The 17,160-nt window shown below is 41.5% G+C and overlaps 1 protein-coding gene across 1 annotated transcript in view; it reads right to left on the bottom strand.

Moving 5' to 3' along the window:
• Nucleotides 1-17,160, bottom strand: part of SCAI (suppressor of cancer cell invasion) — a 45,253-nt gene that overhangs the window by 3,263 nt on the left and 24,830 nt on the right. The window contains exons 8-16 of the mRNA XM_030507369.1: nt 16,773-16,871; nt 15,558-15,710; nt 14,626-14,727; nt 13,748-13,849; nt 12,052-12,130; nt 9,839-9,938; nt 9,273-9,354; nt 4,758-4,830; nt 156-329 (exon numbers count right to left, since the gene is read on the bottom strand). Of these exons, the coding sequence (XP_030363229.1) occupies nt 156-329; nt 4,758-4,830; nt 9,273-9,354; nt 9,839-9,938; nt 12,052-12,130; nt 13,748-13,849; nt 14,626-14,727; nt 15,558-15,710; nt 16,773-16,871 (964 nt within the window). The remainder of the gene's footprint in view (nt 1-155; nt 330-4,757; nt 4,831-9,272; nt 9,355-9,838; nt 9,939-12,051; nt 12,131-13,747; nt 13,850-14,625; nt 14,728-15,557; nt 15,711-16,772; nt 16,872-17,160) is intronic.

Genomic DNA, 17,160 nt, shown 5'->3' with positions numbered 1-17,160 from the left:
AAAAAAATAAATTCAAATAAGAAAAAGTAAAAAAAAAAAACAGAGAGAGACTTAGGGGAAACCACTACAAATTCATGTGTATCCCCCTTATTCCCTATTCTGTCCCTTGGAAAAGCAGAGTAAGGAAAACCAGCATGTGTTTAAGCAGCACGTACCTATGGATCGGGAGTGGGTCAGCAGCTGGGCAATATCTCTGTTGATTTTTCTAAGGTAATCTTGACACTTCTCCCACAATCCTCTGCGCATGCTTGATAATCCAGAGACAAACAGGAATGCCATTAAAGGATTGTTCAGAAAGAGTGTGAAGAGGCTGCCCCGCTGGGACTGATCTAAAAGGAATAAAATAAATCAATAGACAAAGAGTATACGTTTGGCACATGAAAAAGAAAAGCTGTCCCTGCCACAGAATGAAGTCGCTCACCCACTAAATACTGTAATAGAGGAGCTACCCCTTTGTGTTAGCTACACCTTCTCTCCTCTTGTGGGTGATCTGCTCTTGAGATGATGCAATGATTAGCAATAAAGGCTTACTGGAGGGTTGCATTTGCACCAAGAGAAGTGAAATTTTCCTCATGAATTGTGGGAGGCCTGTGTCTTCAGTTTGAGCACATAACACAATAATTGAAACAATTGATAGAAAATACTGATTATAAACCCTAGAGAGAAGTTATTAGACATGGGCATTCTTATTCCATTTGAAAACACAGGCAGTTGAACCTATACACACCCTCCATAGTTGACATAGTTGCTCTTTTGCTGGGCATCACAGTATCCTAAAGCCCATTTACTCCGTGCAGTTCAACATGCTATACAGGGGTCCAAGCTTCATCTCAATCAACCGGGAAGTCAAAAAGAAAGGCAATGGACATAAGAGCATGTACTCAAACAGAAAGGCCACTTCCTCCTCAGCAAGGATTACTGGCTTGTTTTGGTGGGCTTTTTTCAGGACATGGGCACACAGCATGTTGGTTTGGGGTATGTTTGGGGTTATTTCAATATTACACTACTTATTTTCTACTTAAGTTTCAGCTAAATAACAGGAATCATTTCAAAGCAAAAGAGAAGCTTCCACTTCTCGCACATTCTCTCATGATAGTGGCCTAACATTACTTTGTATGGCTTAAGCTAAACCTTTGTACTTGTCTTTGTGATGGATAATAACTTTAACATGACAAATTCCAATAAGAAAGTCTGGAATGATTTATGTTTTATAGTAGTCACAAAGACTTAAGCTATTTAGAACATGGGGCTCCATTTGGGAGGCCAGATCTACTGGAGGCTGGTGGAGCTGGTCTGACAAAGAAGGGGAAGAGCTGTTTTGGTAGGAGGCTTGCCAGGCTGGTCAGGAAAGCTTTAAACTAGATGTGTTGGGGGAGGGGAGCATTGATCCATCCCAACATTCCTGGTCAGTTGCCAGCACCTGTAATAAGTGCTTGGAGAGATGTAGAGATGTTCCAGCTGTCCCAGCCATTGAGTCGGCTTCATTTGGAGCTCGGCTAAGGTGCCTCTATACAAATGCCCGTAGTATGGGGAACAAGCAAGAGGAATTAGAGATGTGTGCAAGGCTACGGGAATATGATGTCATTGGTATCACAGAAACATGGTGGGATGGCTCCTATGACTGGAATGTCGGAATGGAAGGTTACAGGCTGTTTAGAAAAGACAGGCCAGGCAGACGGGGAGGGGGCGTTGCTATCTATGTCAGTGATAGGCTAGAGAGTATGGAACTCTGTCTGGGGATGGGTGATGAGGTAACAGAGTGTTTGTGGGTCAGGATCAAAGGGAAAACAGCAACGGGGGACATTACGGTGGGGATCTGTTACAGGCCGCCTGATCAAGAGGACTCTGTGGATGAAGCGCTCTACAGACAGATAGGAGCAGCCTCACGCTCGCACGCCCTGGTCCTCATGGGGGACTTCAACCATCCTGACATCTGTTGGAGGGACGGTACGGCCCGGCACAAGCAATCCAGGAGGTTCCTTAATTGTGTGGAAGACAACTTCCTCTTTCAAGCAGTAGAGGAGCCGACGAGGAGAGGTGCCATGCTGGACCTTGTGCTCACCAACAGGGAGGGACTGGTTGGAAATGTAACGCTCCAGGGCAGCCTTGGCTCTAGTGATCATGAGATGGTTGAGTTTGAGATCCTCAGGACGGTGAGAAGAGCGTGCAGCAAGCTCACTGCCCTGGACTTCAAGAAAGCAGACTTTGACCTCTTCAGGAACCTCCTTAGTAAGGTTTCATGGGATACAGTCCTAGAGGGCAGGGGGGCCCAAGACTGCTGGCTGATATTCAAGGATCACCTGCTACGTGCTCAAGAGTGTTGCATCCCGACTAGAAGAAAGTGCAGCAGGAGGGCCAGGAGACCTCCATGGATGGACAAGGAGCTGCTGAGGAAACTTAGAGGGAAAAAAGAAGCTTATAGAAGGTGGAAGCAAGGACAGGCAGCCTGGGAAGAATACAGGAGCATTGCCCGAGAAGCTAGGGACCAGGTTAGGAAAGCTAAGGCCCAGCTAGAATTAAGTTTGGCAAGGGATGTAAAAGATAACAGGAAAGGATTCTATAGATACGTAGCAAATAAAAGACAGGCTAGGGACAATGTAGGCCCTCTCCAGAAGCTATCAGGAGAACTGGCTACCATGGATTTGGAGAAGGCTGAGGTTCTTAATGACTTCTTTGCCTCAGTCTTCACCAGCAAATGCTCTGACCACACAACCCAAGTCTTGGAAAGCAAATGCAGGGACTGTGAGAACGAAGACCTTAGGCCCACTGTAGGAGAGGATCAGGTTCGAGACCATCTTAAGAACCTGAACGTGCACAAGTCCATGGGACCTGATGAAATCCATCCACGGGTCCTGAAGGAGCTGGCGAATGAAGTTGCTAAGCCACTGTCCATCATATTCGAAAAATCCTGGCAGTCAGGTGAAGTTCCCGATGACTGGAAGAAGGGTAATATAACCCCCATTTTCAAGAAGGGGAAGGTGGAAGACCCGGGGAACTACAGACCAGTCAGTCTCACCTCTGTGCCTGGCAAAATCTTGGAACAGTTTCTCCTGGAAAACATGCTAAGGCACATGAAAAACAACGAGGTGGTTGGTGACAGCCAACATGGCTTCACTAAGGGGAAATCCTGCCTGACCAATTTGGTGGCCTTCTATGATGGAGCCACGGAACTGATGGACAGCGGCAGAGCAGTCGATGTCATCTACCTGGACTTGTGCAAAGCATTCGACACTGTCCCACATGACATCCTTGTCTCTAAATTGGAGAGACATCAATTTGATAGATGGACCACTCGGTGGATAAAAAACTGGCTCGATGGCCGCACGCAAAGAGTTGTGGTAAATGGCTCGATGTCCAGTTGGAAACCTGTAACGAGTGGTGTCCCTCAGGGATCGGTGTTGGGACCGGTCCTGTTCAACATCTTTGTCGGTGACATGGACAGTGGGATTGAGTGCGCCCTCAGCAAGTTTGCCGATGACACCAAGCTGTGTGGTTCGGTTGATACGCTGGAGGGAAGGGATGCCATCCAGAGGGACCTTGACACGCTTGTGAGGTGGGCCGATGCCAACCTTATGAAGTTTAACCAAGCCAAGTGCAAGGTCCTACACCTGGGTCGGGGCAACCCCAGGCACTGCTACAGGCTGGGCAGAGAAGAGATTCAGAGCAGCCCTGCAGAAAAGGACTTGGGGGTGTTGGTTGACGAAAAGCTTAACATGAGCCGGCAGTGTGCGCTTGCAGCCCAGAAAGCCAACCGTATCCTGGGCTGCATCAAAAGAAGCGTGACCAGCAGGTCGAAGGAGGTGATCCTGCCCCTCTACTCTGCTCTTGTGAGACCCCACTTGGAGTACTGCGTACAGTTCTGGTGTCCTCAACATAAAAAGGACATGGAGCTGTTGGAGCGAGTCCAGAGGAGGGCCACGAGGATGATAAGAGGGCTGGAGCACCTCCCATATGAAGACAGGCTGAGAAAGTTGGGGCTGTTCAGCCTGGAGAAGAGAAGGCTGCGTGGTGACCTCATAGCAGCCTTCCAGTATCTGAAGGGGGTCTACAAGGATGCTGGGGAGGGACTCTTCCTTAGGGACTGTAGTGGTAGGACAAGGGGTAATGGGTTCAAACTTAAACAGAGGAAGTTTAGATTAGATATAAGGAAGAAGTTCTTTACAGTGAGGGTGGTGAAGCACTGGAATGGGTTGCCCAGGGAGGTTGTGGATGCTCCATCCCTGGCAGTGTTCAAGGCCAGGTTGGACAGAGCCTTGAGCCACATGGTTTAGGGCAAGGTGTCCCTGCCCATGGCAGGGGGGTTGGAACTAGATGATCTTAAGGTCCTTTCCAACCCTTACGATTCTATGATTCTATGATTCTATGATTCTAATATAAAGTTTCATTGCCTGTTCCTACTATAAATGCACCTTGCCAGGGCCTCTGCTCACTTTCTGGGACTAATAGAGCTACCCAAAGTGCTAATAATCATGATAATCATTCCCAGCACTGGGCTGGCAATTTTCTAATTGTCCATGTAGAGAAGACTTTGCCTCCCAGCACTTGTTGAAACTATCTGTAGAAATACCAGCATTAGAATAAATTACTTGCCATAAACAATAACTAAACTTTATCATATGCTTCAGGGAATGTTAATCTGATTTAGGGATTACATAGTGATGAAAAGCTATCTTCTCCTGAAAAATCTAAGTTATATTTATTTGGAATAGATATATGATGCAACTGCAAGTTGTTAAGAAATGCAATACTACATGTACCTTGTAGTGCTTTTGGATATGCTGTTGGAGAAAGCAAGCACACCAGTGGCTGTCCGAATAGGTTTGTGAAATTCTGTAACAGATAAGAATTTTGAAGTATTGATGGTCACTTTGCTTTTGAATATTCAGCAAGTTAAGGGCACAAACAAAGACTATTAATGACAGAGAAGACACTAATGCCCATCACACAGTTCAGTATCAGCAGTAAGGTTGACAAGTTGACTTACTCATAGATCACAGCACAGAAGGAATATAACCCATTACATTTTAAAGGAATTCTAATTCTCTATTTCACAGCTACTGAAAGCAGACACTAATTTCATGGAAATATGGCTTTCCATAGAAATATGTTACTTGGAAAAAAAAAGAAAAATAAATCATGTTCTGCAGTAGAAGTGAAAGGCACTGGCTTTCAGGTCAAACCACATCTAGTATATTTCCTCAATACCAACTGAACTATCCACAGTAATTTCTTTCCCCTTTCCTTTCTAGCAGGAGGAACTATGTCTGAGGAAACACAGTGGAGGACAGTTTTGAAATAAACTTCCCTCAAAGCAAGTATGTCATAACTTTAACATCTGCTCTACTGAAGCCTCATTTCACCATACTCATTTCATGCACCTTCCACCAGCACCTTAACTATTGCACAAGAAACCCCAAAGACACTGTTGTCCAATTTCACTGACATTGACCTGATAACAGTCCTGCTATGTATCTGTCTGGTAGGTATCCTGATTGGTAATAATTACCACCAAGAAAACAAAAAATTCACTTACACAACCTCATCAGCTGTTGTGTGTCTCACCAAAACAGCTTTCTTAAAACTGAAGGCTTGCAAAGCCATAGCAAATGTAAATGATCATGTTGCATCCTGCCAGAGCACACGTTCAAACCATGCATCCAGAGCACATGAGTGCAACACACATGCCTGCAGATTATGTTCTTAAAACTGGCAGGTAATAAATGTAAGGTATACATCACCAGAACTATTTGCTTGTGTAGAATCATTAAAAAGCTAACTTTTTTATTCCTTCTGGCTTCTGCTTAATTCAAATGGAACTTTCCCATCCAGGCAGTATATTGCAATTAGATTAGATTAAATTCATTCAGTGAAATTAAGTCTGCTAAATACTAAAGACAGTAATCTACTCTAATAAAAATAAAACATTTCCTATATCTGACAGGGTGCTGACTAGTCCTAAACCCCCTTCTATTTCGTCAAGGGCCCAAGGGAGACTTATAATGCTAGATACTAAGGTTTGTCTCTAATGAAGAGAAAAAGACTATTACCATGAAGACAGTAACTGCAGGGCAGCCCAGTAATTAGTAAAACTATAGTACAACAAAACACCCCAGGAGTCACCCCAGACAGTGCCAGCTTGAACTGAATACACCGGATAGTGGCAGGTTACATGTATGCTTAGTATTCATGAGCAGATGCACGTGTTTAATCCTGCCTTGTATCACCCAGTTAGAGACCAAAGCAGACTTTGCATCAGTAAAGATGACAATGCAATCATACACTGTCTACAGCTGTAAAGCAAACCCAAGGGTCACTCATGTATCTCAGGAAAGGTATTACTCACTGACAGTATCTGAGATCATTTTGGAGTCTGTCCCAGCAGAGGTAAGTCAACATAGCTAGTAAGTCCTGCAAAGGGGAGAAACTACACGGTTTAACACAGAATGTGCTCTTTGGAAGACAACTGCTCATGCCAGTCGCTACATCTAAACTATAGATCCAGGAGAATAAAACTCTCAAGCGTCCAGGTTCCTGTGTCAGCTCCTGCCCAGACACAACTGCCTACCACAGCCCAAGCAAACACCAGGATTCACTCACCACCACCTCCTCTGCTCCTGATTTCCACAGAAAACACTGTGGGCACACGTGCAACAAAGACAGCCATGGCTTGGAGCAGAGGACCACAGGGTGCACCAGGAAAACCTGCCCTGCAGTCTAGATGTTGGTAGGAGCTCTAGATAAGGACTTTTCAGTGCATGGACAACTCCAAAAAGGGTAAAACACATTTCCGTTTCAAAATCAACTCTTTTTTTTACTTCAGTATTCAAGAGAACAGAAGCATTGCTGCTTTCAAAAATGCATTTCATGTACATCTCTTTCCAAAAAAGAACTACCTGTCATCTCCAAAAGAAGTCACTTCACATGTAAGCTTTACTAAGCTGAGTATTTACACCACATCACTGACAAAGGCCTTGCATTCTTACTGGCCAGAGTTTCTGTCTTGGTTTCAATTTTTAAAGACTCTGCATTTGACCATAATCGTAGACAACCACAGCTACAGGAAGATACTGATTTAAAAATATTATTTCACCCACATATACAGTGGTAGCTTTCAAGAACACAGCCATCTATATTTAAATGTAAGTGTTAAAAAAAAAAAAAAAAATCATGGCTTTAAGTAGATATGCTGGATTTGCAGTAATCTTCCACTTTCAGCTAAATATATAGGGGAGGAAGCTGTTCAAGTGCCGCTGATTTGACAAACTGGCAAGTCACTTCCTGGCAGGACTTACTTTCAGTCATCACCATTTAAGCCCTCCAGAGAGAGGGAGAGGACGAGAATGCATGCAGGAGAGCAGAAATGGGCTGTAGAAAAGGATGTGTGAGCAGTTGCTGTTACTGCCAGTACTGCTAGCGGTGACATTTAAATGTCAGGATAGTTACTGTCCTATCAGAAAAGATCAGAGCAGCCATGTGGAAAAAAGTCGGTAAGTGCAATGACTTCACCTTCACACTGTTGCACGGAATCTCTGTTCATGCCACTGCTTGAGTCTCCAAAGCCTCTCATAACACACCCAGAAGATAGTCACAGGACAGCACTATTGGTATATTCTGGCGACAGGGAACCAAGCACATAAGCACGCACAGAACGATGACAGACAGGAATTTACAAGGACTAGAAAACAGCAAGATTGAGAGCTCTGCCATCTACCTTCAGCTGAAAACAGAACACCTAAACCCATCCCCACACATCTATCTTCCTGGGTTCAGTGGCAACTGATTGTGAAGGTGAATGTTGAGCTCTCAAATGCTGAATAGATCTTTTAAATAGGGGTCCATGCTCTTGGTTTTTTCTCCCCAGTTCATTCTCTTTTTAGATTCTTCACAGTTGGCCCACATGATTCTGATCTGGGTCAGAGCTCCTAGCAGCCACTTCCATAATCCTGTTCTGAAATACTTCCAGAATTCACATTTCTATACTCCTTACATACAGGCAGGTTTGGACTCCTCTCACACCAGCCACTTCGTGTGCTTAACAGATAGAGCACTGGCGAGTTTTACTTTCTACATACTTCACACTCTACTGACGGTCAGCTCACTGCAGAACAAGGAAAATAAATTCCTACCAAATCCTCATTTTCTCAGAAAGACAAATAATTCCAATTATATTTGCCTCCCTTTAAGCAGGGAAGTGAATTTAATAAAAAGCAGACCTGCACTGAAATCGAGTGTGGTGAAGTTAAATGCAGTAGTATTCTAAAAGCTCTTTGAAATGCATTACAATACAACAAACCAAAAACCCTACAGAAAGGCCAGATCATTTTTCAGACTGTCAGCTAAAAGTTCCCTGGCTCAATACATCACTATTCTGAATCACACTGATCACTGATTTGGCACCTCTCGTTGGCCAACAAGTGCCTTTAAAACAAATAACACAGACTGTGGATACTGAACAAGGACCAAGTTCATCTGGCCACTAGACGTCCCTATTCCTCCTCTGAAATTCAGCTGTGAACATTCACTTTTCTCACTGCACATAATGGAGCTATAAAAAGGGAGACAGAAGGAAGTGGCACTTTCCCCAGATATAGCACACTCTTAATATCCCATTCACAAATGAAATAAATGTTGTAATGCTATCCAGATTCAACTGGCAACTGAGACTGAAAATGCCTGCTTCTGTATTACCCAAATTGCAGATTCCCAAAGGTGATTTGGCATGGAGTAATCCTAATGTAAGTCCATAGCACCCTAGGAAGCAGGCTTAATGTCCAAGTATATACCACTCTACAGTAACACTGGATGCTAATTTGAGTCTTGTTATTTCCTTGGTTCAGATACTTTTCAGACACTGACACCCTGAGTTTTACAAGATCGGGCTCAATGCTTTGACTCCTTTCTGTTCCTTAAAAGCAACTGAGTTTTGGATGACTGGAAGAAAGAAAAGCATATTAGTTATCTCCCTCCCCCATGCACACACACCAAGATTTGTCTTTGGTATATAACAAAAATAAACCTCCCACCAGAGACCTTGGAAATCTTGAACCTTTTTTCCCTCCAGGAGGATTTATTACTTTCCAATGAGCGGCTGTTCATGTGCTTCTCCTTCTTGTTCCTATTCATAGGATCAGATCCTGACTAGCATGCACAACCTCAAAAGAAAAGAAAGACTGAATACAAACTGTTTAAAAAAATAGCCTGTTAAAAGTGTAAGCTAACTAGGGGTTGACACTGTATCCTGTCAGACCAGTACCTGCCTTCAAGAGCCTTACCTTATAGGCGACACTGTTTGAAGAGTCCACAATGATAAACAGGGGCTTTCTTGTGAAAGGGTAGAGATCTCCAGGGTGAAGACTGGAAAAAGAAAGTGATGCTTCACAGAGCACTAGAATTGCTGCAGAGCTGTGACACTGCACAAGGTTCTTAGACACGCAGCTGGCCCATGTCCAGATAAAAAGCAAGCAAATCCCCCATGCCCCAGTCCTCAGATTCATCCTCAGAGAGTAACTGCAGAACTATTTTGATGTTCTCTGTAATATGGGCTGTTGGACTTCTTACTAGTTCTTTCTCAACAAAAGATGTTTTATCTTCTTGGGAAGCCATGCACCATTAATTTGAAGTTCTCCAGTAATAAAGAGTTTACATTGCCACAGTAATACTTTCTGAGTGCTTAAATCATCGTTTAGAGTTTGATATTAATTTCTAATTGTTTATCTTCAAGCCAATCTACATTATGATGTCTTACACTGAAGAATTTGAATTCAAGAGGTTCTGATGCTTTTTTCTCTATTAAAGACAAATTCTTCTGATTTGCAGTCGCCACACTCATGAGACTTACCAGTGCATCTCCTTGTAAGATTGGTTTCGCTTGTGGATAGCATCTCCATTTATAATGTCCCGGTTGCTATTCGTCAGAACTCCACCAAAATCATACGGACCTACACATGGCAAAAAAGAAAGCTCATATTAGCACAGGCAACTCACCTCTGCTATGGATTAAACGATTATATGAAAGGCAGGAAGCAACCACAGATCCCAGAAAACTAAGTGAATCAGAACTACTGCAGTTGTAAGGAGGAGATGAAGGAACGTGATGACTTTACTAACTACAGATTCAGTTTTATACATTTTTAGTAGTTTCAGCAGGTATCAAATAGAAGCAAGCAATGCAACTTCATAACCTCTCCTTTGTTTATTCGCTATTTATCCATGAACATAGTACAAAAGATCCAAATATTGGCTCTTGTTGCACTACATAGCAAAAAGATTAAAACCCATTACATATTTCCTATGGGAAAATCAATACCTTTTGTAAAATTACTGTATGAGCTAGCATATTCTAGGTTCAGAACCTCATCAAAAATGAGGCTAAATCAATAAAACCCCCCGTAGCCTCTCAGAACAGATATAATACTATCATCTGCAATTACAACACTGCAAAGGAGAGAAGAGAGAGCTCAGAGAATGAATAAGCTTTCAGTACTCCTAGAAAGGACAAAACTTTTAACCAGATTTCAAATCCACAGCAAAGGTTTATTTATTTTATGATTTCAAATACAGAATTCACCACTTCTACACACACACAACCTGGGTGTGTGTTCTGGGGGTAAGCTAAAGAAATACTCTGCTAAGTTTGCACAACTGAGCTACCCACTGTCTGATGGGGAGCAATGATGGAAGTAATGGCTATAAACAATATAAAATCCTACCACAAAAAAAATAATGTACTAGAGATACCAGAAAATACTTCTGCCATTGCTATGGGTATGAAGTGCCACTAACATTAGTAAAATAAAGCATTAGGATTTCCTCCTTCTGTTACACATCTGCAGAGTTGGTTGACCCTTGTTTGGCCACCAAATGCAGTATTTTCAGGTTTGGATACATAAGACACCTTTCCGTTTTAAGGGAAGCTTTGGGAACACAAAATCAGGAACAGAACATACATTAATTCAGCACTGTTACAAATGTGATCCATCAAACACAAATGGCTTACAGGCAATAAATGGTGCAACTTGCAGCTGCTCTCCCTTTTAATAAGGTAGAACTTTTTTGTCTGTGCAGACTACGCTACCTTATTAAAAGAATGCAGTTGTAATGGGATTCATTGAATGAAAAGTGAAGACTGAGTATGCAGCTCTTCAGATGACAGAGCCTGGATGCCTCTACAGTAAGGTACTAAGCTGAAACAATACATGCAGCGAAGTGGACATACCACAGGCTTTAAAGAACACAGTTTAGTTAGAACCTATCACCAAGTTGCAGCAGAAGGTAAAACGTTAAAAGCATTTAAAAAAAAATCACTGCCACAATCCAGAGCTGACAGGGATTTTTTTTTCTTTCAACATTTTGAGAGCTCTATAAATCATGCACTGGGATGGACAAGGCATGCATCTTATAAAGGAATGCAAGTCTCAAATAGATGAGGCGTGTAGGACATTTAGGATGTTTTTTTCCTCCTTAAATTATAGAAATAGATCTTTCGACTGTGTTTATTCAGCCAACCAGTTTTCAGCTTTTAGATTGCAGCTGCATCCAAATATTCTGCTAGGTTGCAAAGAACAGGAGGATGAGGTGAGGGGAATTGTCAGAAATCATGAGAAGGGCTTGAATTGTCAGGTTAACAAGCGTGCAAATAGAACAGTCCCTGCAGATGCTTCAGCCCTTTTACCACCCGTCTCCTGACCATATGTTCTTATAGTGCTGGAGATTGGAAAGAATCACAAAGTGCCATTCAGCCATTTTATTAACTTTGCACTGATGCATCAACTGAGCCACGTGCTCTTCAAAATTAGTGAAGCTTTTAATACTTCAGATGCATCAAAAACTGGGTATGTCCTTTGCAAAGGTCTCAGGTTAATGCACACTAATTAAAACACAGGGAATTAACTATTGTTTGTGGAATAAAAAGACTATCTTACTAAGTAGACAGGAGAATAAAATTGACTTGTCTTTTAAAAGGAGCTTTGTGACATCTTTCTTGGTCACTTGTCCTGGAACATAGAGAGAATTCAAGCCCTGTTCATGACAGGGAGCATTCCTTTATTGTACCTTCACTATCCGAACGACCTGATGGAAACACGCCCGTGGCCGACAAGTAAATCAGCAGTACACTGTTTGCAGGCAGCTCCTGAAATTCAGATAAAGAGAAGAGTGGCAAGGGAAGAAATGTGTGAGTTTATTTAATATTCAATCATCACCTTCATTAATACATTGTCATTTAAGATTGTGCTACTCCTGCTTTTGGCTTCCCTTCACGCTATTCTTCAAACGTGTATATACCCTTCCCCACCACATACACCCCTTCATATAGGTGAGTGCACAGACAAAAATGTGAACTGATGATATGTTCATACTTTTTTCCCCCTCACACAGGCCTCTAGGCTGATATTAGAGGCTCAAGCAGCACTAAAAAAAGCATCTGCTTTCACACAGACTTTTGCTATCTAGCCAGATCCGATAGCTTTCCAAGATATGGAAATCAAAAGCTGCCACGATCCATGCAGATCCTAACTCCCAAACAACTCAGGATCCTAAAGGAAGTTCTTTGTTTCCAAATACCCCAGAGTCTGCAACATCTGCCTCTTCCCCAGACCCTTCTCAGCTGAACAACAAGCACAACACATCCAGGTTTCTGGATAGACCTGTAATAGAAATCTACTTTCCACCTTTCTAATGGCCTGCCTGCGTGAGGAAACAGATGCTTTTAATTTCTGCAAAAGGCTGAGCATGCAGGCACCCAAACTCTTAAGCAGTAAGAGGAAGCACTTCCTTCACCTCACCAACTGTTTCTTTACAGTTGTTTCTCGAAACAGACTAAAACTTGCTTCTTTATATGGATTCATATGCTCCTTTTACTACTAAATCCCAAGTTGCTGACTTGTACAATCGTAATTAAGCATAATGAGCCCAGCAACTTTATTAAATTTAAATAACCGAAGTAACTGTATTAAAGTCTACAAATGTATAGATCACTTACATAGAAGAGAGCAGTGGGTAACAAAATAAGACAGGCAGATAAGAATATAGCATGTGCAGGAGAGACAATTTGAATGGGATACAGAACTGGAGACCTACCAGGTACACAGTGCTTAATAGCATCCGTTCCTTGGCATACTTCCCTGATTTTGGATTTTTTGACACAACATGAACTAGAAGAATACTCTTAAGATTCTTTTGTTCTCCAGATCTCTTATCTAAGAAATATTTCTTATATAATATTTATAGGAAACACTTATTTTATATATGTATGTCTGTATATAGAAATATAAATGTCTTTATATACATGTGTGTACCTACACACACACATAAAATTACTGGATAAGATTAAATCATATGCAACTATTACATTACATCACACTACTTAAGGCTTTCCATAGTACTGCCATGCACCACGTTGGATCCTGGACAGCTACTACTAAAGCTGCTTGCAGAGCTGTTGTTCAAGCTTCACTTTGAAGGTGGCTGTATTGTAGCAACGATACAACTGCTGTGCAACAGCAAGCTGGGTTTCTGCTGTAAAATGATTTTTTTTTCCTCTCCCTTCACAGCACTCAACAGATTTGCCTTTATTATACAAATTACACAGATCTGTAATATTTCCATCCCCTCTGAAGATCATATTGAACATTTTAAGAAGGCTTCATTATCCTGAAGTATAAAAGATTATCTCAAACACATTTTATTCAGTGTCACATATCATTCTGGATATTTTTCTATTACAAATAAATTCACTAATTTCACAAACCTTAAATGATGCTGCTAAAAATGTATATAGCTGGCTGAAAGTTGGTTTATAAAGTAGATATTTATGGGGGTTTTCTCGCCTGGCTGGTTTCTCCGTTGATTCCTGTTAAAAACAACAAACAAGACAAAGAACCCAACAACCGTATATTACAAAGCAGTTTCATAACCCTCTAGATTTCTATTTATTAGATTATTCAATCTTCAACACAACAAATGGTCTGTCCATGCTGCATTTCCTACTACACGGTAAAGCAAGATGCACAGGGTTTGAACCAGAACTTCCTGTTTTCCGACATTTGCATTTGTTACCTAAATCTGTCTTATTCTCTAAAGCATCATGCAAGAAATGAGTGAAAAAAATCACTCTTAATCTCAATTAAATAAATTAAAATCTACGTATTTCCTTTTGTCTCCAGATAAAATATATTGTATGCTTTCTCTGAAGGGAATATTTAACTTGCAAGTGACTTAGCAAGCCAGTGAACTTATCTGGCTGCCTGACTGCTAGGGTGAAAACAAAGGAAGGGCTGAGTGCATATGGATAAGGACAGGCAGTGCACCTCTGCAGAATTACCTCAGCTAGACCAATGTAAACCAGTTGTGAAATGATGCCCAAATACTTGTTTCTGCTATTTTTTCCACTATTGAAGGTTTACTAAGAAGAAAAAAAATAGAAGCAGAGTGGGGGAAGACATTACTTGGATCAACCTCCACAGGTTTGAGCTACTTTTCACTAGCTTCTAGTAAGAGTTACACCAGCTTTACTAACCTGCTCTGCACAGGGACAGTACTGAAAGAGTATACACCATTTAAAACAAAATAAACAAAGAAAGCCTAGTTCAGATCTGTGGCCAGGTTCATCACTGAAATGGAACTTACCTGCATTCCAGGTTTGTTCATTTGTGATGCTAAATTCATTGGTTCCCTTTCAAGTGCTTGTAGCATTCGGAACATATCAATTGTTAACTCACTGAACTTGACCTGCAAAAGAGTCAAAGAGTTTATTCTGCCAGATACAGATTAAACAGTGATTCTATGGAATTATCCAGGTAAGAGATTCAACTGCACACCAGACAGACCATTTATGTCTCTCGGGGATCTGCCAGTGTCATTTTTGACTCTCTAAAGACACATGAATGACTCTTAGAAGAGCTCACAGAAGACAAAGACTATTTATTGCTGGTCTACCAGGACAGTTCACTGGTGTTCAGACCCCTCACTTTGCAAATTACAGGACTTTTCTGGGGTGTTTCCAAATCAAGTGCTGAAACTGCTGTGTACTATGGACTTAGATAAAATCTGAAAAGATACACAAACTGTAGTTTAGATACAACTCCCTTGCTTACCTGAAAAAAGAGTCATGAAGTCTGTACAACTTCACTATCATCAACGAAAAAACAAGATCTTGAATGTCTTTGGAAAGCCCCTTCCTGTTGTTACTGGAGTTGCAACAAGCTGGAGTATGTCACATGAAAGTCTAAGTCAGGCTTTTTCTAGACTCATGCCAGAAGCCTCTGGTGTTTGAATGTTATTAAGAAACATCCAGTATGTGAAAATCAATAGTATCTACTTTAATTAATATGATGAATATAAGCAGTAAGAGGTCAGTACCACAGGTCTAATAACTAATTTTGTTTTTAACTCTTATTTCTGAGAACCTCTTCTTCTTGGTGCGACTGCATACATCACAATCAAAATATTCTCATGTTTGCCTCTCTTGGTATCTCTGTTGTCTGATCAGAAGGGTTGTCACATGGGGAAAGATTCTGAACTCCAAAGATACAAACCCAAGTGCCCAGAATTTCTTTTACCTGGTTGTTGCAGTTCCCAATAATGAGCGCATCCGCAAGAGCAAGCTGTCCCACTATCATTCCCTGCTCTAGCAACGGAGCTCCTGTTTCAGAAAGCCTGTTAGAGGTGATTACAATGGTGTTGTCATCATTTAAAACCATGACAGGGTCTGCCTAAAAAAAGCAACCAGAATAAATCAGGAATTCAAGAAAACGTACAGATTTGCAGTCAGAGAGAAGTCCAAAGGTCTTGTCACTTACAACAAACATTTCATAACTGGGGCAGACCTTTAAAATTAATTTGCCATACATATATTTGTACGCAGGCAATAGAGCAATGCCCTACCACCTGCAAAAGCAACAGCTCTAAGGGACTGCAAGCAAATACATGGTACAAGCATATGAAGGTACACCAAACAGGAAAACATACTTCCCCAAATGACACAAACTGTGCTTCAGCTTTTCCATACCCAAGGAACCAAATGTCACCAACAGCCTTACAAATTCACACAGAACAAACTAAACATTCCTAATACAGAAGGACCCTGCACTATTTTAGTTTGCCTTCACTTCCTAGAAATAAATAGCAAAGGAGATGAGCAAATGGTAATGCTGCCATCCACTCTGGCAATATTTAAACAAATCCTCATGTTACACAGTGACATCTTGTACAAAAGGAGGGAAGTAGAACACTGTCTCATTTAACAGAATAAAAAAGGTATTTTCCTTCTAATAAACTTCAGAAGTTGGTCACATTACAACTATGCTAAGAGCCTATCAGTTGACTGCCATGCTTACACCCTATTTTCCACCATATACTGCTTATGCTTTGCCAGCACAATAGACCAGTACTCCAACAAAGTACACTTTGAAACACAGTCAAAACATCAGCAGATTGGATTGGCTTCCACAACAACACAACCAGAGTTGGCAGTCTCTCTGAATTACTGGCCATGATAACCAAAAGCAAAAACAATAATGTGACCAAGTGCCTCTGAGCTTCACGCTTCTGCCTTCAATACGTTACATGACCAGGTCTGACTCTTCAGACACTTTAACATCTGTCACTCTTCCACTACTGTGCACACATTTCAGTGATTAAATTGGAGAGGAACACTGTCCCTGCACGTGGCACATCTGCTTACCACATAGAGCTGGTGATACAGGAACACTTTGGTGAACAAGTCAGCAGACTTTAGTTTTAAACTAACAACTAAAAGGGAATGGTATTCTAACCTCAATAAACGCTGCCACTTCCTGAAGAACCAGGTTCCACTCCACCTGATCTTCAGTATTGAAACGATGAGTGTAGTCTTCAATTTCATCTGACAGCTCCTGATGTAAAAAGTTCAAAGACAGTCACAGTCACTTCTTAAACCGAGAGCTTAACAGGCAGTCAGTAACTTTACAATTTGGTTAGCTGTGCTGGCCTTTAAGAATAATAAAGAAAAAAGATAATTACTTGAGAACATATGCAGCACATTTATGACTAACATGCCAGCCAAAACGCGCTCTTTAGGAGACAGAATGACAATGTTACACTGAGTTTTGGCAATGCAAAGTGTCTTTTAAGTAGGTCCAAATGCAAAGAATATCTGGAGTTAAGTATAACTATCCCACTCAC

This window comes from Strigops habroptila, chromosome 15 (genome assembly GCF_004027225.2).
Source record: "Strigops habroptila isolate Jane chromosome 15, bStrHab1.2.pri, whole genome shotgun sequence".
NCBI classification, from domain to species: Eukaryota; Metazoa; Chordata; class Aves; order Psittaciformes; family Psittacidae; genus Strigops; species Strigops habroptila.
The sequence above is the reverse complement of the archived record's forward strand: the minus strand, read 5'-3'. Positions and strand labels throughout refer to the sequence as shown.